At 39.9% G+C, this 24,857-nt stretch overlaps 1 protein-coding gene and 1 long non-coding RNA gene across 2 annotated transcripts in view; one reads left to right on the top strand and one right to left on the bottom strand.

The window, feature by feature from the left end:
- LOC128701992 (C-Jun-amino-terminal kinase-interacting protein 2-like) overlaps positions 1–24,857 on the top strand; it is a 192,577-nt gene that overhangs the window by 155,520 nt on the left and 12,200 nt on the right. The window contains exons 7-9 of the mRNA XM_070101465.1: positions 2,452–2,612; positions 14,064–14,183; positions 24,385–24,563. Coding sequence (XP_069957566.1) covers positions 2,452–2,612; positions 14,064–14,183; positions 24,385–24,563 — 460 coding nt within the window. The remainder of the gene's footprint in view (positions 1–2,451; positions 2,613–14,063; positions 14,184–24,384; positions 24,564–24,857) is intronic.
- Positions 1,789–24,499, bottom strand: LOC138854991 (uncharacterized). The gene is made up of 2 exons (XR_011394163.1): positions 24,372–24,499; positions 1,789–2,538 (listed from the first exon to the last, which is right to left on the bottom strand). It is a non-coding gene; the product is annotated as an uncharacterized lncRNA (long non-coding RNA).

Below are 24,857 nucleotides of genomic sequence, written 5' to 3'. Positions count from 1 at the left end.
ACCCATACTCTCCTTTGGTCAAAATTCATTACCTCACATTCCTCAGGATGCTGTATAACCCCTACAGGTTATCATTTCCCCATGCTTATGAGGGATGTGTGTTGATGCACTTAATGTTTAATTATTCCCTTATATTGAGGAAGATTTTTCAGGTTAATTTACAGATTTTTTACAGACTGCTGACACAAATTTCTACATTGTATTAAGCTTGATTATGTACATATGGTGAAATGAGAATATTCTTGATTAAATTAACACTTCTGATTAAACATTGACTGTAACAAGTCAGAGGGTTAAAAAAAAGATTTTTGCAATGTAAAATATATTAACACAAAATATCAGTGTATCATTCTTCAGATAATCTTTTGACAAATGATATAGTATTATGCTGTGAATATAATGCAATATGAAATGAGAGAATAATAACATTACATAGTCTTGATATAGTCAGCTAAAAAAATTCAAGGTATGGTTCATACCCCAGAATAAAATTATTCAGTTTTCTTGACAATAATTTCCAAAAGTTGTGAAAAAAAAAATGAATAGTTACTTTTTATTATAGGCCATAAAACACACTGATAATATTTAGATTAGGTTAGGCTAGCCTCCATTAAGTTAGGTTAGGCTATGCTACATTAGGTTAGGGTAGGCTAGGCTAGGTTAGGTTAGGTACAGGGGAAGATTATTCTAAGGCTGGGTCACATACTCTGCCAAATGACTAATTAAACTATGAGAGATTGGAATGAAGTATAAATAAATGCAAATTAGTGCACTTCTAGGAATGTAAATGAGATTCTCTTGATTAAACAGTACAATAAGTGAAATCAAACATACATACCTCTAATTTCAACCCATCCACCTAAGCATATCTTCAAATTCAAATTTAAAATTCATTTCCACATGATACATTCTTTGTACAGAAATGGGTAACACTGTAATATATGCAAAGCATTTTGGGCAAGCTTAAGCCTAACTTACAAACAAACAAACACAAATTTTATTTCTTTGCAAAGGTTACAATGCGTGATTATATTTTATAATTTGTTAGGTACTAAGAAAGCCACTAACGTGCCAAGGCATTTCAGGCAGACTATCCTGATGCTTACAGACTACTTAAAACTAGACAGGTTAAAAAATGGTAAATTTTAATTATTCATTATTTGACCTTATTACTACAGTGAGGTGAACTTAAGACTTAGAACTACAAGGGTATTTTACTGATAAATATAACCTTATTTCTGAAAAATATATAATAAACTTTCACTAGTAAGTTACTGATGTGTATTTCTTATAGGAAAAAGCCCACAGTTATACCTACTTATAGTTATATTATAAATAAAATGTAAAAGTCAGGATTTTACTGTTATGCTTCAGTATTTTTGGTAGTTCTGTTTCCTGTTTTCATATCACTTGTTTTTATTCATTATTGCATTTCTTGGTGTTAATATATTTTAATTGGTCAAGATCATTGACATTTACCTTATAAAACTTAACTCAAAAAGCATGTGTAGAGATATTGCTTTTTTAAGCACAAAGTAAATATAAAAATGCCATTATGGGAAGTTGCTGTTATATGTGCAGAAGTGTTCTTAACTAGTGACCTGTGGAGTGCATAGTGCTCTTATACTGGTATATCTTGTTTATATTTCAGATTAATTAGGTGTAGTGTCATAGTAACCTAGTATAGTTGATCATCTTATCTTCAGATAACTTAGGTAGGTTAAACTTAACATTCAAATAATCTGTTTCAGTGTCAGATAATTTTAAGTTTTAGTTTTAGTTTGCCAAAAATATTGTGAATAACTATGGGCTTTTCTAAGTAGGGCACAACCAGCGTATATCAATCTCTGTAACACTGTTAAAATTCAGAATCAAAACTGGTCAGCTGTTCTACAGCCTCTAGTTTTGCTTTGTTAATGTAATTCAAGAAGCTATTGTCAGTGAGAATTTGAAATTTACTGCCTCTTAGAATGCATGTTCTTGCCAAAAAAAGCAAAATAAACATTAATTTATTACTCTATTTATATTTGATCTGTCACTTTGACTGACTTTTCTGGGTTATTCTAGGTAATTTATACTATGTAAGATAATTGTACCTATGTGTACCTGTAGGCCTCTGTGGCACAATTGGTTAGTGAGTTCGGCTGTTAACCGAAAGGTTAGTGATTCAAGCCCACTTGGAGGGTGACTTATTTTTACCAGTTAGCTGGACCTGAGTCCTGGAGGTGGGAAGTACAGTGCCTACACTCTAAATGAGGGATTTGGGATATTTGCTGTTTGGAATGGCATCTAAACTGTGGTATCTGTGCACCTCTGGCAAGACAGTGATGGTGTGAATGATGGTGAAAATGTTTATTTTTTAGGTCATCCTGCCTTGGTGGGAGATGGCCAGCATGTTAAAAAAAATGTGTACCTCTGCCTAAATAAACATACTAAGTTTACACACACCAGGAGTGAACTTGCGGACGGGTCGCCAAGGCATCTTCCCTGCTGCTCACGTCACAGATGTTGACTACTCAGATTTTGACCCAACAGTTCCTAAAGTGAAGAAGGAACGTTACCTCCTGAACTACCTGGGATCTATAGAAACCCTCTGTCATAAGGGCAACCAGGTATGTCAGCACTCACAGTAAGTCTGGTGGACAGTGTTAAAGGACCCATATGTGAGTACAGTATTTTTTTTTTAGCACCTGCTGTCTCCCACCGAGGCAGGGTGGCCCGAAAAAGAAGAAACAAAAGTATTTGTCTTTTTACATTTAGTAATTTATACAGGAAAAGGGATTACTAGCCCCTTGCTTGTATATGTGTGTGTATTACAATTATAATAAATTTTTGAAAATAGTATGTATAACTTTAGCCTTTCACTGTCACTAACACCAAAATTAAAAGTGCTGACAGTGTTGTGATTTTTTTTTTTAAATAAAATAATAGTTTTTCTTTTGAAATGGTAGAGAATTTTTTTCCGAAAGTAATAACATTAAAAATGTGAAATTTGATGGAGAACTTGAGAATTATGCAGGTGCAAAGGTGGTGATTTTGGTGCAATTTACACATCGGCAGTGTTGCCTACTTTGAATCCTATTTTAAGTCTAGTATTTCATTGCTAAATTTGACCAAATTCCTATCAGAGCCTTACTGAGGAAGGATTCTTTTCCACTTCCCCATGGAGATGAAAAGAAATAAATAAGAACAAGAACTATTAAGAAAATAAAATAAAGCTCAGATGGGTATGTATTCATATGCTTGTACATGCATGTGTAGTGTGACCTAAATATACTATACATATTTGTCAATGTATTATCTTCCAACCATAGGTCTTTATATTTGTAAATAAAATAAAGGTAGCAGGTTGGTAAACAGCAACCACCCAGGGAAGTACTACCGTCCTGCCAGATGACTGTGAAACAGAAACCTGTAACTGTTTTGCATGATGGTAGGATTGCTGGTTTCTTTTTCTGTCTCATAAACACGCTAGATAACAGGGATATCTTGCTACTCCTACTTACACTTTGGTCACACTTCACAGACACGCACATGCATATATATATACATACATCTAGGTTTTTCTCCTTTTTCTAAATAGCTCTTGTTCTTCTTTATTTCTTCTATTGTCCATGGGGAAGTGGAAAAGAATCTTTCCTCCGTAAGCCATGCGTGTCGTATGAGGCGACTAAAATGCCGGGAGCAATGGGCTGGTAACCCCTTCTCCTGTAGACATTTACTAAAAAAGAGAAGAAGAAAAACTTTATAAAACTGGGATGCTTGAATGTGCATGGATGTAGTGCAGATGACAAGAAACAGATGATTGCTGATGTTATGAATGAAAAGAAGTTGGATGTCCTGGCCCTAAGCGAAACAAAGCTGAAGGGGGTAGAGGAGTTTTGGTGGGGGGAAATAAATTGGATTAAATCTGGAGTATCTGAGAGGGTTAGAGCAAAGGAAGGGGTAGCAGTAATATTGAAGGATCAGTTATGGAAGGAGAAAAGAGAATATGAATGTGTAAATTCAAGAATTATGTGGATTAACGTAAAGGTTGGATGCGAAAAGTGGGTCATAATAAGTGTGTATGCACCTGGAGAAGAGAGGAATGTAGAGGAAAGAGAGAGATTTTGGGAGATGTTAAGTGAATGTATAGGAGCCTTTGAACCAAGTGAGAGAGTAATTGTGGTAGGGGACCTGAATGCTAAAGAAGGAGAAACTTTTAGAGAGGGTGTGGTAGGTAAGTTTGGGGTGCCAGGTGTAAATGATAATGGGAGCCCTTTGATTGAACTTTGTATAGAAAGGGGTTTAGTTATAGGTAATACATATTTTAAGAAAAAGAGGATAAATAAGTATACAAGATATGATGTAGGGCGAAATGACAGTAGTTTGTTGGATATAAACAGCTATTGGAGGATAGATGGGCTAATGAGAGCATAGGCAATGGGGTCGAAGAGGTATGGGGTAGGTTTAAAAATGTAATGTTAGAGTGTTCAGCAGAAGTTTGTGGTTACAGGAAAGTGGGTGCGGGAGGGAAGAGGAGCAATTGGTGGAATGATGATGTAAAGAGAGTAGTAAGGGAGAAAAAGTTAGCATATGAGAAGTTTTTACAAAGTAGAAGTGATGCAAGGAGGGAAGAGTATATGGAGAAAAAGAGAGAGGTTAAGAGAGTGGTGAAGCAATGTAAAAAGAGAGCAAATGAGAGAGTGGGTGAGATGTTATCAACAAATTTTGTTGAAAATAAGAAAAAGTTTTGGAGTGAGATTAACAAGTTAAGGAAGCCTAGAGAACAAATGGATTTGTCAGTTAAAAATAGGAGAGGAGAGTTATTAAATGGAGAGTTAGAGGTATTGGGAAGATGGAGGGAATATTTTGAGGAATTGTTAAATGTTGATGAAGATAGGGATGCTGTGATTTTGTGTATAGGGCAAGGAGGAATAACATCTTGTAGGAGTGAGGAAGAGCCAGTTGTGAGTGTGGGGGAAGTTCGTGAGGCAGTAGGTAAAATGAAAGGGGGTAAGGCAGCCGGGACTGATGGGATAAAGATAGAAATGTTAAAAGCAGGTGGGGATATAGTTTTGGAGTGGTTGGTGCAATTATTTAATAAATGTATGGAAGAGGGTAAGGTACCTAGGGATTGGCAGAGAGCATGAATAGTTCCTTTGTATAAAGGCAAAGGGGACAAAAGAGAGTGCAAAAATTATAGGGGATAAGTCTGTTGAGTATACCTGGTAAAGTGTATGATAGAGTTATTATTGAAAGAATTAAGAGTAAGACAGAGAATAGGATAGCAGATGAACAAGGAGGCTTTAGGAAAGGTAGGGGATGTGTGGACCAGGTGTTTACAGTGAAACATATAAGTGAACAGTATTTAGATAAGGCTAAAGAGGTCTTTGTGGCATTTATGGATTTGGAAAAGGCGTATGACAGGGTGGATAGGGGGGCAATGTGGCAGATGTTGCAGGTGTATGGTGTAGGAGGTAGGTTACTGAAAGCAGTGAAGAGTTTTTACGAGGATAGTGAGGCTCAAGTTAGAGTATGTAGGAAAGAGGGAAATTATTTCCCAGCAAAAGTAGGTCTTAGACAAGGATGTGTGATGTACCCGTGGTTGTTTAATAGTGTATATTTATAGATGGGGTTGTAAGAGAAGTAAATGCGAGGGTCTTGGCAAGAGGCGTGGAGTTAAAAGATAAAGAATCACACATAAAGTGGGAGTTGTCACAGTTGCTCTTTGCTGATGACACTGTGCTCTTGGGAGATTCTGAAGAGAAGTTGCAGAGGATGGTGGATGAATTTGGTAGGGTATGCAAAAGAAGAAAATTAAAAGTGAATACAGGAAAGAGTAAGGTAATGAGGATAACAAAAACATTAGGTGATGAAAGATTGGATATCAGATTGGAGGGAGAGAGCATGGAGGAGGTGAATGTATTCAGACGTGTCAGCGGATGGGTCTATGAAAGATGAGGTGAATCATAGAATTGATGAGGGGAAAAGGGTGACTGGTGCACTTAGGAGTCTGTGGAGACAAAGAACTTTGTCCTTGGAGGCAAAGAGGGGAATGTATGAGAGTATAGTTTTACCATCGCTCTTATATGGGTGTGAAGCATGGGTGATGAATGTTGCAGCGAGGAGAAGGCTGGAGGCAGTGGAGATGTCATGTCTGAGGGCAATGTGTGGTGTGAATATAATGCAGAGAATTTGTAGTTTGGAAGTTAGGAGGAGGTGCGGGATTACCAAAACTGTTGTCCAGAGGGCTGAGGAAGGGTTGTTGAGGTGGTTCGGACATGTAGAGAGAATGGAGCGAAACAGAGTGACTTCAATAGTGTATCAATCTGTAGTGGAAGGAAGGCGGGGTAGGGGTCGGCCTAGGAAAGGTTGGAGGGAGGGGGTAAAGGAGGTTTTGTGTGCGAGGGGCTTGGACTTCCAGCAGGCATGCGGGAGCGTGTTTGATAGGAGTGAATGGAGACAAATGGTTTTTAATACTTGACGTGCTGTTGGAGTGTGAGCAAAGTAACATTTATTTAGGGGTTCAGGGAAACCGGCAGGCCGGACTTGAGTCTTGGAGATGGGAAGTACAGTGCCTGCACTCTGAAGGAGGGGTGTTAATGTTGCAGTTTAAAAACTGTAGTGTAAAGCACCCTTCTGGCAAGACAGTGATGGAGTGAATGATGGTGAAAGTTTTTCTTTTTCGGGCCACCCTGCCTTGGTGGGAATCGGCCAGTGTGATAATAAATATAAATAAAAAATATCCTTGTTTTATGTAGCAAATTTGGTCAGATTTCCCTTTCCTTTTATTTGTTCCTTAACTTTTATGAATTCCCTGCACTACAATGATCATCAAATTTGGAACTCATATCTGTGTTGAGGTTTTGCAATCATGTGACTATAGTCAACTGGTTTGCACTTTTTGGCCTTATTAGGCATCCAGTCTAGCAAACATGTATTAATTAGAATATGGGATATACTCCAATGATCTCAAGTGTGTAATGAATCCTGCTTCTGAACATTGTCCAGAAATCAGGTTTAACACTGTTGAGTGAAGTTATTCATCTACATGGTGAATATTATGAAAGACAGCAGGAGAGAAACTTCAAGTAGGAGGGTTGAAGAAAACTGTGTAGCTGTTACCCAGCTGGCATGTTCCATGAGGTTGTTTAATGTGACACTACATCACTTTCATTGTGTACCTCTGTAATCTTTTGACTACCACTCACAGGATGGGTATGAGGTGCATAATAAAGATTAACATCACTACCCAGCTTCCCACCTCATGTACCTGCAAGGCTAGCTTGGGTGAGGTTTGCTCATAAGTACAGGTGCTCCTCACCTGACAATGGGGTTACATTCCAATGAACCAAAGTTGAAAAATATTGTAAGTCAGATACGAATACTATGTGATAAATTAAAAAATAAATGAATAACTACTGTCACTGAATAAGTAAATAAATAATTACTGTAACTAAATAAATACAAGTATTAAAAGTAAGTCAATGAATACAAGTTTATCCTATCAGTAAATGTGCAATAAGAACATAAGAACGAAGGAACACTGCAGAAGGCCTACTGGCCCATGCGAGGCAGGTCCAAGTCTCCTACCGGCTTAAGCCAATGCACCCAACCTAGTCAGGTCAGGTCACATTGACATAAGGGAGGAACACGGCAACCGACCTGGTAGCACAAGCTATCAGGTCTAACTCACACCCACCCACATCTACTCATGTATTTATCCAACCTATTTTTAAAGCTACCCAACGTTCTGGCCTCTATAACGGTACTTGGGAGTTTGTTCCACTCATCCACAACTCTATTACCAAACCAGTACTTTCCTATATCCTTCCTGAATCTGAATTTTTCCAACTTAAAACCATTGCTGCGAGTCCTATCTTGGCTAGATATTTTCAGCACTCTATTTACATCCCCTTTATTTATTCCTGTCTTCCATTTATACACCTCAATCATATCCCCCCTAATTCTACGTCTTTCTAGAGAGTGCAGTTTCAGGGCCCTTAGTCTATCCTCATAGGGAAGGTTTTTGATACATGGGATCAACTTTGTCATCCTCCTTTGTACATTTTCCAGAGAATTTATATCCATTCTGTAATACGGTGACCAAAACTGTGCAGCATAATCTAAATGAGGCCTAACCAAGGATGTATAGAGTTGAAGAACAACCTGAGGACTCCTATTATTTATGCTTCTTGATATGAAGCCAAGGATTCTATTAGCTTTATTGCGAACACTTATGCACTGTTGTCTTGGTTTCAGATTACTGCTAACCAGAACTCCTAAATCTTTTTCGCAATCCGTAATATTAAGATCTACATTATTTAGTTTATATGTGGCATGGTTATTGTCCTGTCCAACATTTAGAACTTTGCATTTGTTTATATTAAACTGCATCTGCCACTTCTCTGACCACTGCATCAGTCTATTCAAATCTTCCTGGAGTGCTCGAATGTCCTCGTCAGAATGAATTCGACGGCCTATTTTGGTGTCATCGGCAAACTTGCCGATGTCGCTCTTTATGCCCTCATCTATGTCGTTTATGTAGATTGTGAACAGCAGGGGGCCCAACACTGACCCCTGTGGAACACCGCTCGTGACGCTTCCCCACTCTGATTTCTCCCCATTTATGCAAACTCTCTGCTGCCTATTTGTCAACCATGCCTCTATCCAGGAAAAAATTTCTCCTCCTATTCCATGTGCTTTAATTTTCCTCAATAGTCTCTGATGTGGGACCCTGTCAAAAGCCTTACTGAAGTCCATATACACAATATCATATTCATTACCATGATCTACCTCCTCAAATACCTTAGTGAAAAAAGTTAATAAATTCGTAAGGCAGGAACGCCCCTTTGTAAAACCATGCTGAGATTCGTTGATTAATTTATGCTTTTCAAGGTGGCTACGAACTGCCTCGGCAATTATTGATTCCATAAATTTTCCCACTATGGAGGTTAGGCTTATTGGTCTATAGTTCGAAGCTAAGGACCTGTCACCTGTTTTGAAAATAGGTATCACATTTGCCATTTTCCACTTATCTGGCACCATGCCAGTTTGTAGTGATATGTTGAAAAGATTAGCCAAAGGTGTGCTAAGCTCCTCTTTACATTCCTTTAGAACCCTTGCATACAGTTCATCAGGGCCTGGGGATTTGTTAGGTTTTAATTTATCTATTTGCCTAAGGACCATGTCACTTGTGACCCTAATAGTGCACAGTTTATTATCGTCCTGTTCTACATAATTTATCATTACTGGAATATCGCTGGTATCCTCCTGTGTAAAAACTGAGAGGAAGTATGTGTTAAAAATTCTACACATTTCCTTATCACTGTCAGTGAGCTGACCCGAGGAACTTTTGAGTGGGCCTATCTTGTCCCTGATCTTACTTCTGTATACCTGAAAGAATCCTTTTGGGTTAGTCTTCGATTCTCTTGCAACTTTAACCTCATAATCTCTTTTTGCTTTTCTAATTCCCTTTTTTATTTCTCTCTTTAACTGAATATATCGATTTCTTAATTGCCCCTCTCCTCTTTTGATTTGCCTATATATGCCTCTCTTTTGACCAATCAGATATTTTAATCTATTGTTCATCCATTTAGGATCATTTTTGTTTGATCTGATTTCCCTATTTGGAACATAATTTGACTGAGCAGCTAGAACTATGCCCTGGAAAGCATCACATCGGCAACCATCACCACCTACCTGACCCTTAGTCAGGTCATTCCAGTTCAGCCCACCTAAGTAATTTTTCAGTCCTATGAAATCAGCCAAGCGAAAGTCAGGGACGGAGACTTGATTGCCATTATTAGGGGAATTCCATGATATATTAAAACTGAGTGATTTGTGATCACTTTCCCCAAGCTCATCATTAACCTCAAGATTATTAATTAGTGTTTCCCTACTGGCAAGAACCAAGTCAAGGAGGTTATTTCCCCTAGTTGGCTCTGTCACAAACTGTTTTAAAAAACAATCCTGGATCGTATCAAGAAAGTCACCTGACTCTAAATTTCCTGTCAAATTGCTCCAGTCAATCTGTCTATAGTTGAAATCTCCCATTAGCACAACATTTTCGTATGTAGATGCCTTACGAATTTCGTCCCATAGAAGTTTACTGCACTCCCTATCAAGATTTGGGGCCCTGTAAATCACACCCAAAATTAGTTTTTCTCGGCCCTCGAGAAGCTGTAACCAAACAGATTCAGTGGCTGACGCTTCTAATTTAATATCTTGTCTAACACAACAATTTAAATTGTCTCTGACATACATCGCTACTCCACCACCCTTCCTGTTGACCCTGTCAGTGTGGAATAATTTATAGCCTTGTATGTGACATTCAGAGGGCATCTCTCTATCTTTCAGATTGAGCCAGGTCTCTGTTATAGCAATAATATCTATGTTTCCTGCACTTGCAATTAATCTTAGCTCATCTATCTTATTTCTTACACTCCTGCTATTAGTATAGTAAACCTTAAGGGAGCTAGTCCCTTGCTGCCCTCTGCTGTCCCCCTTTGTTTGCTGTCCTGATCTATTGTCTTTATTTATAACTTCATGCTGAATGCCTTTTATACATTTACTGTTTCCAACCCAAGTGTTGCAACCTGCTTGTTTCCCACACACACCCATACCTCTATCTTCCATCAGTTTAAAATCATAGGCATTTCACCAATGGCCTTCTCAATCGAGTCTGCAAGTGCTACCACCCCAGCCCCAGAGAGATGTACCCCATCCCTTGCATACATATCATGTTTGCCATAAAAGTTGTTCCAGTTGTCAATGAATGGGATTGCAAGTTCCTTGCAGTATCTGTCTAGCCAGCAATTTACACCAATTGCCCTAGACAACCATTCATTTCCTACTCCCCTTCTAGGCAAGATGCTACATATGATTGGGATCCCTCCCTTAGACTTAATGAAATCTATAGCTGACCTGTACTTATCTAGCAGCTCTTCTCTCCTACCCTTCCCAATATCATTTCCACCAGCACTGAGACAGATAATGGGCTTGTTCCCATTACCTGACATGATATTATCCAGCCTGTTGACAATGTCCCCAACACCAGCTCCAGGGAAGCACACTCTATCTCTCATCTTCTTATTCCTATTACAAAAAGCACGGTCAATATATCTTACCTGAGAGTCACCAACCACAAGAATGCGCTTACCTCCATTAGTAGGGGCAGTAGTACCCTTACCTTCACTGGCCACTGAAGTACATTCATCCTGAAGAACAGAGAAGCGATTTCCTACCTTCAGATCTTCACTCTTAACTTTCCTTACTCTGATGCGCCTCCCATTACTGTGAACCACTTGCCACTTGTAGCAGGTGCTGGACTGCACCTCACTGCTGGTAGCCGTTGCTACCTCCCCAACTACAGCCTCCTCACAGCGAGAGACAGACTGCACCTCACTGCTAGAAGCCTCATTCCCCACAACTCCAGCCACCTCACACTCTCTCCCAGACCCATTGAGGTGGACCTTCAGCCTCCTAATCTCCTCCTGGAGAAGCAAGACCTCCTCCTTCAACTCTCCAACCTCAATTTTTAAAACACTGCAGAAGCAAGCCATGCTTTGTAACCGTCCACACTAATCCCCAAAGCAGCTCAGGGTCTGTGACCTCACGTGACGACTGACCACAGCATCGCTATTGCACCATCAAGTCAAAATATCGTAAGAGAACCATTGTAAAGCAAGGAACATCTAATAACCATAGTATTTGCTTTAGAATCTGCAGTGCCTCACAATCAAAATAAGAGCTGTACATATAGGCCTTGACAATTAGGATACATTGGTTGATATTACAAACCATTTTGGAAAAATACCCTGGCTTTGTTCACTGTAAATAAAGCATTATCACTTTTTTTTTTTTTTTTGCAAGGGTGTGACCTAATTCATGTCTGCATAAATAACTCATTACAATTGTAACCAGATATAAGCATGTAAATAGGTCATTACCACTGTAACTTGTTTAGCCGTCAAAATTTGCGGCCCAGTCCCTGGACCCATTATGTACCTCTGTATTCTTTTGACTACAACCCACAGGATGGGTATGGGCTGCATAATAAAGATATTAAACTAACTGACTGGTTGAGTCAAACCAGGAAAAGAACTTTTTTTGTCATGGCTACAAACATTAACATTTCTAACCTAGCCAAGAAGTATTGTTCCAGCCCATTTCTAGTTGACAGTACTATGAATAAGAGTAAGATCCTTTACCTACAGTTTCTTCAGAAGCTGCCAAGGAGTTAAATGAAGCTCAGAGCTTTGCTTTCTCTACTTCTAAAGTACTACCTGGGGTACACTGTACCTGGAGAGGGTTTCGGGGGTCAACGCCCCCACGGCTCGGTCAGAGACCAGGCCTTGTTGGGGGATCAGGGTCTGATCAACCAGGCTGTTACTGCTGGCTTCACATAAATTGACATACGAACTACAGCCTGGCTGGTCAGGTACTGACTGTAGGTGTCTGTTCAGCACCTTCTTGAAGACACCCAGGGGGTCTATTGGGAATCCCCCTAATGTATGCTGGGAGGCAGTTGAACAGTCTTGGGCCCCTGACACTTAATGTGTTGTCTTTTGCTTTCATAGGGGGTGATTTTCGTGTGTAAGTTCAGTACTAATCCCTCTAAGATTTTCCAAGTGCAGGCATTACACACCAAGAGTTGTTACTCTGAATCTAAGCCTTCGACTGCTTTAAACATAAGCCTCAAAACAGACAACTGTCACTTTGACCTGCTTGCTCAATGCAATAAATGTTTTCAGAATTACCAAAACAGGTATTAAGAAATTTCTGTTATTATTTTATTATTATTATTATTATTATTATTATTATTATTATTATTATTATTATTATTATTGATACTGTGTTGATATTACTGTATTAGTATTATTGTATAATTATAATTTTTGAAAATTTGATTTAGGCTGCAATAAAATACAGCTCAGGAATTCCTCTTGAAGTTCAAGCTACATTGCTCAGTGACTTTGATGTGCTGTCATCTCCCTCCCTTAATTGCGTTACATAATTAATATGTTGAACGTGTCTTGTACTTGATCCTTTTCAAGTGTTTATTTTGACTTTAAATGTTTACTTTGACTTTCATTTAGCCCTCAATTATGTTTTTTAAATATTCTAATATGTGTCATATGGCCTCAAAAAGTACCTGACATTGATCAGATTTCAAATTTTTCATGGAGCTTACAAACTGTGAAATTTCCCAGCATGGGTAGAAACATTGGGCATGTTTCCTTACACCTGCTGTCCCTGTTCACCTACCAGTAAGTAGGGACCTGGGTGTTAGTCGACTAGTGTGGGTCACATCTTGAAGAACAAGACTGAAGGACAGCAATGGAATTAAGACACAGTCTTCAATGACACACTGACTTTCTTGGGTTATCCTGAGTGGTCAACCCTCTGGGTTTAAAATCTCAATTAATCTTATCTTACCCAAATCCAGGGTATACCCTGATGTTTGCTACACAAATGACTATTTTCTTGACTTCCACTTTTTTGCCGTATGGCAGGAATCTCTCAATGAAAATCTAGATTTGGCTTATCACCTTGTTGATTACTACACTTAAGAGCACAACAAGATATGACCATAGAGGCTTATAAGAATAAGAATAATCTCCAAATGGGCAGGACATGTGTTCTTTATTCATTTGTCAGTTTGACTTTCCATTACGTTTGGCAAGTCAGTGATTCAAAACATTACATGCAAAACCTCAGTGTGGCACAAATACTTTAATTCAAGAAACTTTAAAAAATTATTTGCTTTCCTTGTCAAAATTTTTAGCATTAATTACATATATAAGAATTTTTATATGTATCCAAAATAATTTAATAATTCTTAATTATACATTGTTCCTATAAAGAAATTCCTATACATGTATGTACTGTATATGGTAAAATTTTCTCTACCTAAAGTTCTTCTGCCTATACAGTACTATTGCATCAGGATAAATAAAATAGAACACATACACTATGAAGTATACATAATAATACTAATAACAATAATCATAATTATTATTATTATTAAAACTGCTAAACATGTGTGATTTCTAATTAATATCTTTACTTTGAATCAGGTGTTGTGTCAGGCAGTGAGGAAGATTGCTGGGGGTGAGGAGTCAGCCCAGCATCCTCACCCCTGCATCCTAGAGGTATCTGACCAGGGTATAAGGATGGTGGACAAGAGTAAACCTGCGGTGAGTGATCATATATTCACTGGTAACTCCAAACCTAAGGTACTGGGAGGGCACTAAACTTTCACCTGTCTTCACTCTTTACAGCATTTTGCTTTACAGTGTTTCATTAATACAGTGGTTTTCATTTATACCCATTCTTCATTTATTTAAACTTCCTACAATAAATACAGTGTGTTCACAAAAACACTCCTTGATTTCAAACAGGTATAACATGTAACTTTATTGTAATAATCTTTCACAGTTAGTAGCTTCAGATGCAGGATTTTATTCAGATTCATGTGGTACAGGGTAGCATTAAAGGCACTCAATGTGCACCCCTCTGGTTGCTCAGCAAACATCGGTGCGATAGTCTAGTTCGGTCCAGACGCTTTGCAGCATATCTGGTGTTATCATGCAAACTGCTTCAGTGATCAAAATTTTCAGCTCCTCCAGGGTTGCAGTTAGTGGTGGTACGTAAACCGTGCTCTTCACTTACCCCCAAAGAAAGAAGTCACATACAGGTCCAGTGACCTCACAGACCACTTGCAGAGGTCACCAGACCTAACTGTTTGTGATTTCTTTCTTTGGGGATATGTGAAGAACACAGTTTACATACCACCACTACCTGCAACCCTGAAGGAGCTGAAAATTTTGATCACTGAAGCAGTACGCACGATAACACCAGATATGCTGCAGAGCGTCTGGACCAAACAAGACTATTGCACTGGCCGAACCCTTGACTGGTTTCAAACGGTTTCGTTGGACAATAAAGCAGACAGTAAATGGATGGGGTTGTAGGTGCCCTTATAAACACAAACATTAAATATATATCAGGAACGTGCACGGTAAGCTGCCCAATATACAAAAACAGTTAGAAACAGAAATACAAATAGCTAGAGCTTCATTTAAGGAGGTTATTAATAAAATATTCAAGAGGTTGCTAGTAGAATTGAGTAAATCAACCATTCAAATCATTATGAAACTGTGTGTAGTCTGTGGTCAGTCAAACAAACGGGCTTCCACATGGATAAATTGTCATTTTTGTGGAAATTGGTGTCACGCCCCTTGTGCAGATATCCAAGAACTAGCTACAAGCAGTATTAAAACAGGGAAATATTTTTGGGTATGCCCAAATGAGATAAATCTGTGGACTAAAATCACAAGGGTATTAAAAGAGGACAACATCAAAGCTGCTTTCATAGAAAACCTGGAAGCTTTCTACAACAGATGGGAACATAAAAAGTCTGGGCTGAATGGTACTGCCCTTGATACTGGCCATGTAGTCAGAAACTGTAAGGCTGGAGATGAAGTCCTGGTAGTCAGTAAATGTGGGGCTGATAGTGCTGTCCTGGGAGACAGTAATGGTGAAGCTGGAGGTGCTGTCCTGGGAGACAGTAATGGTGAAGCTGGAGGTGCTGTCCTGGGAGACAGTAATGGTGAAGCTGGAGGTGCTGTCCCAGGAGACAGTAATGGTGAAGCTGGAGGTGCTGTCCTGGGAGACAGTAATGGTGAAGCTGGAGATGCTGTCCTGGGAGACAGTAATGGTGAAGCTGGAGATTTTGTCCAGGTAGTCGGGAATTATACGCAGGAAGGAATACATATAAATGACCTCATAGGGGACAGGAGCCATAGTAGGGAAACAAGTGTAGTCAAAGATAAGATAAAACCAATATTGCAAACTAGAAATACCACAGGAAATAGCAAACAAGAGGACTCCACTAGCAATAGTGAGGATATATTACCAAAAACAACTGGTGGGAGCTCCATTGTTGGTGCTAGGGATAATAGAAGTAAGACAGGGAAACATGCACCAACAGGGAATACAGTCACAGAAACCCAAGGCAAACGGAAACCAAGCCTGTGCACATACTATGCACTTGGTATCTGCTGGCTTGGGAAATCTGGAAAAACAGATGGCACGTGCAACTATGACCACCCTAGAAAATGCCATGCCCATATGACAACAGGAAAATGCAAACTCCCTTCCTGTAAGCTGTTTCACCCTGAACTGTGTACCTCTTCAGTACAGGAAAGACTGTGCTATAACTTAAATTGCCAGGCATACCATCTAAAGGGGACAAAAAGATACAAAACATCCAGGCCATGGGAAAACCTGGGTAGCCACAACCACTCAAGAGGGAGAGGTTTTTTAGTGCCAGGAAGGAAAAAAAACTGGCAGGAAATGGCAGAAATCGTACACCAAATCCAGTCATTCCTGGAGTGGAACTACAGTCGATGGCCTCCACTCCAAACCAACAGATACAGATACTAATGCCGAAAAAAAAATCCCCCCCCCCCCAGTACCAACAATACCACCAGTCCGATAACATTCTTCTTTGCAAATATACAGGGTCTAAAGCCAGCAACAAACAACAAAATACCTTTCATCCGTGGACTGCTTGCAGAGGCAAAAGCAATGTTCGCGGCTTTCACTGAGACCCACATAAAGGATCACTTGGACAACGAAATATGGATCCCAGGTTACAACCTATACAGATGTGACAGAGTGAACAGGCAAAAGGGGGGGGGGGTTGGCCTGTACATTGCAGAGTCACTTGTTTGCACAGAACTGCTTAATGCCTCAAATGATGTAGTGGAAGTTTTAGCAGTAAAGGTCGAGAACCAAAACCTAGTCATTGTGGTAGTCTACAAGCCTCCGGATGCAACATCCCAGCAATTCCAGGAACAGCTGTAAAAAATTGACCACTGTCTGGAAAATCTTCCAGCTCCTGCACCCAACATCTTGCTCCTAGGGGATTTCAACTTAAGGCACCTAAAATGGAGGAATATAGCAAATAATATTGTTGCAGTAATAACACCAGGAGGCAGCTCTGATGAAAACTCACACTCACACGAGCTTTTAAATCTCTGCACAAAATTCAATTTAAACCAGCAAATAATAGAGCCTACTAGACTGGAGAATACACTAGACCTCATCTTCACTAACAATGATGATCTGATAAGAAATGTCACCATATCAAAAACAATATACTCAGATCACAACATAATTGAGGTTCAGCCATGTATGCGTGGAGCCCCAGACCGACATAATGAGACTAGTCACGAGGGAGCATTCACCAAATTCAACTTCAATAACAAAAACATAAAGTGGGACCAAGTAAACCAAGTCCTAACCGATATAAGCTGGGAAGATATACTAAGCAACACAGACCCCAACTTATGCCTAGAACAGATTAACTCGGTGGCACTCGATGTATGCACAAGGCTTATTCCTCTAAGAAAAAGGAGGAGTAGATGTAAAATAGAAAGAGACAGGCGCTCCCTTTACAGGCGACGGAAAAGAATAACAGAGCGGCTAAAAGAGGTCAATATATCTGAAATGCGTAGGGAGACACTGGTCAGAGAAATAGCAAGCATCGAACTTAAGCTAAAAGAATCCTTTCGGAGTCAGGAATCGCTGGAAGAACTAAAAGCCATAAATGAAATCAAAAGAAACCCAAAGTATTTCTTCTCCTATGCCAAATCAAAATCGAGAACAACGTCCAGTATTGGGCCCCTACTTAAACAAGATGGGTCCTACACAGATGACAGCAAGGAAATGAGTGAGCTACTCAAGTCCCAATATGACTCAGTTTTTAGCAAGCCGCTAACCAGACTGAGAGTTGAAGATCAAAATGAATTTTTTATGAGAGAGCCACAAAATTTGATTAACACAAGCCTATCCGATGTTATCCTGACGCCAAATGACTTCGAACAGGCGATAAATGACATGCCCATGCACTCTGCCCCAGGGCCAGACTCATGGAACTCTGTGTTCATCAAGAACTGCAAGAAGCCCCTATCACGAGCCTTTTCCATCCTATGGAGAGGGAGCATGGACACGGGGGTCGTCCCACAGTTACTAAAAACAACAGACATAGCCCCACTCCACAAAGGGGGCAGTAAAGCAACAGCAAAGAACTACAGACCAATAGCACTAACATCCCATATCATAAAAATCTTTGAAAGGGTCCTAAGAAGCAAGATCACCACCCATCTAGAAACCCATCAGTTACACAACCCAGGGCAACATGGGTTTAGAACAGGTCGCTCCTGTCTGTCTCAACTATTGGATCACTACGACAAGGTCCTAAATGCACTAGAAGACAAAAAGAATGCAGATGTAATATATACAGACTTTGCAAAAGCCTTCGACAAGTATGACCATGGCGTAATAGCGCACAAAATGCGTGCTAAAGGAATAACAGGAAAAGTCGGTCGATGGATCTATAATTTCCTCACTAACAGAACACAGAGAGTAGTCGTCAACAGAGTAAAGTCCGAGGCAGCTACGGTGAAAAGCTCTGTTCCACAAGGCACAGTACTCGCTCCCATCTTGTTCCTCATCCTCATATCTGACATAGACAAGGATGTCAGCCACAGCACCGTGTCTTCCTTTGCAGATGACACCCGAATCTGCATGACAGTGTCTTCCATTGCAGACACTGCAAGGCTCCAGGCGGACATCAACCAAATCTTTCAGTGGGCTGCAGAAAATAATATGAAGTTCAACGATGAGAAATTTCAATTACTCAGATATGGTAAACATGAGGAAATTAAATCTTCATCTGAGTACAAAACAAATTCTGGCCACAAAATAGAGGGAAACACCAACGTCAAAGACCTGGGAGTGATCATGTCGGAGGATCTCACCTTCAAGGACCATAACATTGTATCAATCGCATCTGCTAGAAAAATGACAGGATGGATAATGAGAACCTTCAAAACTAGGGAGGCCAAGCCCATGATGACACTCTTCAGGTCACTTGTTCTATTTAGGCTGGAATATTGCTGCACACTAACAGCACCTTTCAAGGCAGGTGAAATTGCCGACCTAGAAAATGTACAGAGAACTTTCACGGCGCGCATAACGGAGATAAAACACCTCAATTACTGGGAGCGCTTGAGGTTCCTAAACCTGTATTCCCTGGAACGCAGGAGGGAGAGATACATGATTATATACACCTGGAAAATCCTAGAGGGACTAGTACCGAACTTGCACACGAAAATCACTCACTACGAAAGCAAAAGACTTGGCAGACGATGCATCATCCCCCCAATGAAAAGCAGGGGTGTCACTAGCACGTTAAGAGACCATACAATAAGTGTCAGGGGCCCGAGACTGTTCAACTGCCTCCCAGCACACATAAGGGGGATTACCAACAGACCCCTGGCAGTCTTCAAGCTGGCACTGGACAAGCACCTAAAGTCAGTTCCTGATCAGCCCGGCTGTGGCTTGTACGTTGGTTTGCGTGCAGCCAGCAGCAACAGCCTGGTTGATCAGGCTCTGATCCACCAGGAGGCCTGGTCACAGACCGGGCCGCGGGGGCGTTGACCCCCGGAACTCTCTCCAGGTAATCTCCAGGTAAACTGATGTTTGCCGAGCAACCAGAGGGATGCACATTGAGTGCCTTTAATGCTACCCTATACCACATAAGTGGGGGCTCTCGTGTACTTATAATTGTACTATTGTTCACATAGCTACGTCACTCTTTGTACATTTAAAAAACTATTCATTAACCTATGTCTAGTTCTTAAGTATGTAGTCTGTAAGCATTAGGATTAATCTGCCCAAAATGCACCTCACCCTAGTGGCTTTCTTTTGTGCTTAACAATATTTTATTACATGTAAACTACATTACCTATATACTGCACAAAGAAATAAAATTTGTTTGTTACTAACTTTCTTGGGTTACTAACCCAAAGAAAGCAGCCTACTCCATCCTTATTTTACTTTAGTAACCTACCCCCAAACCTTCCCTCATCAACCTTACCAAAGCTATGGTCATTGACTAGATTACAACACACATTTGTAACCATATTCCTTATCATTTGTTGTCCTGTTCCTTCTAATTCTCTGTTTTCCCTTCTGACCTTTTTTTGGGTTATCTTGGGTAGTTTACACATATGCTGCTATGTATAATTTGTGTAACTGTACTTTAACCCTTTCAGGGTCCAAGGCCAAAATCTGAAGTCACGCACCAGTGTCCAAGAAATTTTGAAAAAAAAAAAAAATTATTTTTTCTTACAGAATTAAAGAGCATATTTTTGTGAAGGTAATAAAACAAAAAAAATTAGAATCTGATCAGTACTTACCGAGATACAGTGCCAAGAAGTTTGTAGAAAATGATGTGGTGGCGGCAACATCGACGAATTCCACATACGCGTATTATATTATTTTGTTGTTTTAGTTGTTTTTTCTTTTCTTTTCTTTTCCAATTTTTTTCTATTCCTACTAACATTTGGGGCCTGAGAGACCAATACTGTATATAATTTATATATATAAACTCACTGTATTGAACACAATAACCGCACTAAAGTTATTATCATATTATTGTTTACCACTGTTGTTTATTACAATAAACATGCACAAATATTGTATAATACTAATGTTCTATCATATATTTACATATTTACAATCACTGGACATGGTTTTAGAACTGCTGGAGCTTGTGGAACTCCTTGAAACAAGGCACCATGCACAGAGGCACCTTACATTCCTCACACATAAACCGAGTGTCTTTGCGTCTTTGTTGCCGTCGTTTTGTTTGTGCACAGACAATGCATCTCTTCTGAGCAAATTTCTTTTGAGTTGAAGGAAGCTGTATTATGAAATGATCACCTTCTCTTCTCAAACGCTTGGGTATATTGTGATGAATTCGAGGACCATGTTGTATTGCAGGTGTTGTTACCTGGTACTTCATTATGAGTTGTCTGACAACAGACAAACAAAATTCACCATACGGTGGTCTGTTACCAGTCTTTATTTGGTACATATTATATGCATTCAGCATTGAAATGTCCATGAGATGGAAGAAAAGTTTCATGTACCACTTGTAACTCTTACGAACACAGTCAACAAAACCAATCTGCATGTCACACTTGTCAACCAAGCGCATGTTTTGTGTATAATCAATCACTGTCACTGGTTTTCGAATACGTTCATTAGTCACTCGATCAACTTTGCCACTGTCTTGCATTTCATTACGGTGAATGGTTGTCAACAATGTGACATCTCGTTTGTCATGCCACCGTAATGCCATGATGTCATTGGCAGTAAACACCTGCACGTCATCACCACGAACACCTGCGTTGAGCCTGGGCATATGTTTACGATTAGAACGCACTGTGCCACACACATCTGTCTTGTTCACTCGCATGAAATCACTGAGTAATGGGCTTGTGTACCAGTTATCGGTATATAATGTATGGCCCTTACCAAGATAAGGTGCCATCATGTTTCTCACTACGTCACCTGATATACCCAATAACATCTTGGTATCTTTCAATGTTTTACTACCCGTGTATACAACAATATCCAACACCAGGCCACTGTCACAATCACAGAGTACAAACAATTTTATACCAAAGCGGTTCCTCTTGCTCGGTATATACTGCTTGAATGACAGTCTACCTTTGAACAAAATCAAAGACTCGTCAATTACAAGATTCTTGAATGGATAAAAGTATATCCTGAACTTTTGTTTGAGATACATGAAAACATTTCTAATCTTGTATAACCTGTCACTTCTGTCAGGCCTGGTTTTGTCAGAGAAGTGCAACATACGTAAGAGTAAGATAAACCTGTTCACTGGTATTATTTCACTGAAGGATGGGGTACAAATTAGCCGATCTGTGGACCAGTATGCTTTTATATTATGCTTATAGACGTGAGGCATAAGCATTATTGTTGCAAAAAGCAAATACATTTCTGCAACAGTCGTCTCTTTCCACCTGTGTAGTCTTGACTGTGGTGATAAGATCGTATTTGCCATGGTGTACTGAAAATACTTATTACTTTCCCTGACAATAGTTTCCATCAATGGCTGGTCAAAGAATAATTCAAAGAATTCCAGTTCATTGGCCGTGGTTCCAAGGGGACAGGTAGGTAGAATTCCACTTTGAGAGTCATCAAAGTGGTGAGGGCTGGGAACAAAATTGGGATTTTGCTGCCAATCCCAGATACGGTTTGCTGGTGGATACTGGACATCATAGGCTGGTTGTACGGGTGGTTGTGGCGGGCTGGTGGGTGACGCTCCGCTTTGTCCTTGAACTGACGAGTCAGCAGCGTGGGTTCCCGCGTGGCACAGCGAGTCACGCATGGCGGTGCCACTACCACCACCAGCCCCACTAACACCATCCACTGATGTCTGTGGCCCATCCATGCCAAGTGTAGCCACATCATCCTCACTATCACTACCTAAAACGGGTGTAGGGCCACGGGATGTACTCCGGGATGTACTACGGGATGTACTCCGTCCCCTGGGCATAGCATAGGGTACACTACCCGAGCGCATGCGGTGGCGCACATACCGACGCTTCACTGGTGAATATGTTTCCTCACTATCACTACTCGAATGATCGTCGAGCGCAATAAAATCACAATCCACGTCAGAATCATCGTCATTACTGAAGTCAGAGGCCAGGCCACGGGAAAATATTAGTTTTCTCTTACGTTTAGGAACAACCGACCGTGAGTCACGAGTGCCCACACCAGAGGTAGAAGGTCGAGGATCGTCGGGGTTTTCTGCACTATTATCGATATCCTGGTCATTATTTTCGGTCACTAACTCATCAAAGCCGTAGAATTCGTCTTCATTTCCACTTCCATCAGTGTCAGAACTATCAGACAGGAAGAGGAGAGTCCCAATTTTCCGGGGAGTGAGAGCTGACTTGCGACGAGACATGGTGAACAAGGGTGACTGAGCCGGCGTTCCCACAATGCTATGCAGGCGCCTAGATTTTTTGTTTATGGCGCACACCCACCGCGCAGACCCATTCTCTCATATGTAGGCCTATGAGCGCTTTCGCGCTAAATTTGACGGCGCTAGAATTTTGGCGTAGATCTACGGTTTGGACACTCACCGACCAGCCGTAGATCTACGGGACGGACCCTGAAAGGGTTAATAAACTTTTTTTTTTTTTTTTTTTTTTCAACAAGTCGGTCGTCTCCCACCAAGGCAGGGTGACCCAAAAAAGAAAGAAAATCCCCAAAAAGAAAATACTTTCATCATCATTCAACACTTTCACCACACTCACACATTTATTTATTTATTTATTTATTTATTTATTTATTTATAATTTGAGCACACTTACAGAGGTACAAAAAAAAATACAGATAAGAGCAGCATGCCAAAGCCACTTATACTATGCATAGCATTACGGGCTGGCTTAAAATTAACTTAAGATTAACTAAGCAATGATGAAATCAGTGAAAAACATTAATGTAAACTGATTACTATAAAGCACAAGTGAGTATTACACTGCTTTTGCAGAGGTGCTCAGAATACAACAGTTTAGAAGCATATACGTATAAAGATACACAACATTTCCCTCCAAACTGCCAATATCCCAAACCCCTCCTTTAAAGTGCAGGCATTGTACTTCCCATTTCCAGGACTCAAGTCCGACTATATGAAAATAACCGGTTTCCCTGAATCCCTTCACTAAATATTACCCTGCTCACACTCCAACAGATCGTCAGGTCCCAAGTATCATTCGTCTCCATTCACTCCTATCTAACACGCTCATGCACGCTTGCAGGAAGTCCAAGCCCCTCGCGCACAAAACCTCCTTTACCCCCTCTTTCCAACCCTTTCGAGGACGACCCCTACCTCTCTTTCCTTCCCCTATAGATTTATATGCTTTCCATGTCATTCTACTTTGATCCATTCTCTCTAAATGACCAAACCACCTCAACAACCCCTCTTCTGCCCTCTGACTAATGCTTTTATTAACTCCACACCTTCTCCTAATTTCCACACTCCGAATTTTCTGCATAATATTTACACTTATTTATAATGTCCCTCATCAGTTATCACTGTCCATGTTTCTTCTACTTAATTATATTGCATACTATATTGAATATTTATTTTATTCACTAACATGCTCATTTTACTAAGTGGTGTGTTATGTGTTAGTAGACATTAAATTTATCCGTGACATTACCATTTATTATTATAAGCTGATTCTCTTTTTAATTTAATGTAAACAGCTCAATTTACCTTATTCCTGGCATATCTCCTTTTGTTGTAACTGATTTTCACACAATTGAGCTAGCTGTTTTTACTTTTAAGGTTTACATAAAAAGATAGGACAAAGAGCCCAATGGAAATAAGTTGCTTTGTCCGACATTTTTGGGGTTATCCTAAGTAATTTACACTATGTATGATAGTTGTACTTATGTGTACCTGTGCCTAAAAAACTTACTTGTTTTTTCCAGCCCAACCATGTACCTTGTCATGACTACTTCTACCACCTCAAACATGTCTCCTTCTGCGCCTTCCACCCCAAGGACCATCGCTACTTTGGCTTCATCACCAAACATCCTACAGTCCAGCGCTTTGCCTGTCATGTCTTCAGGAGCAATGACAGCACCAGGCCAGTTGCTGAAGCTGTGGGGTAGGTTCAATTATTATTATTATTATTATTATTATTATTATTATATTCATGGGGACAGTCTTAAGCCTTTTGGTTCATACAGTACCTGTAAGTAATTAGGTTTGAATGGAGAGGATGGATTAAATACAATGACATATAATGCAGAGCTAATCTTTATTTTAGAACATCTTGTTTAGGTTTTAGTTTTATGAAGTGTACAGAGAAGCCATCCAGAGGTATTGGACTGTATACATATTGTGAGAAATTATGTGAATGAAGTTTTCAGGCACAGTCCTGAATTATTACACACACATA

This window comes from Cherax quadricarinatus, chromosome 77, assembly GCF_038502225.1.
Source record: "Cherax quadricarinatus isolate ZL_2023a chromosome 77, ASM3850222v1, whole genome shotgun sequence".
NCBI classification, from domain to species: domain Eukaryota; kingdom Metazoa; phylum Arthropoda; class Malacostraca; order Decapoda; family Parastacidae; genus Cherax; species Cherax quadricarinatus.
The sequence above is the reverse complement of the archived record's forward strand: the minus strand, read 5'-3'. Positions and strand labels throughout refer to the sequence as shown.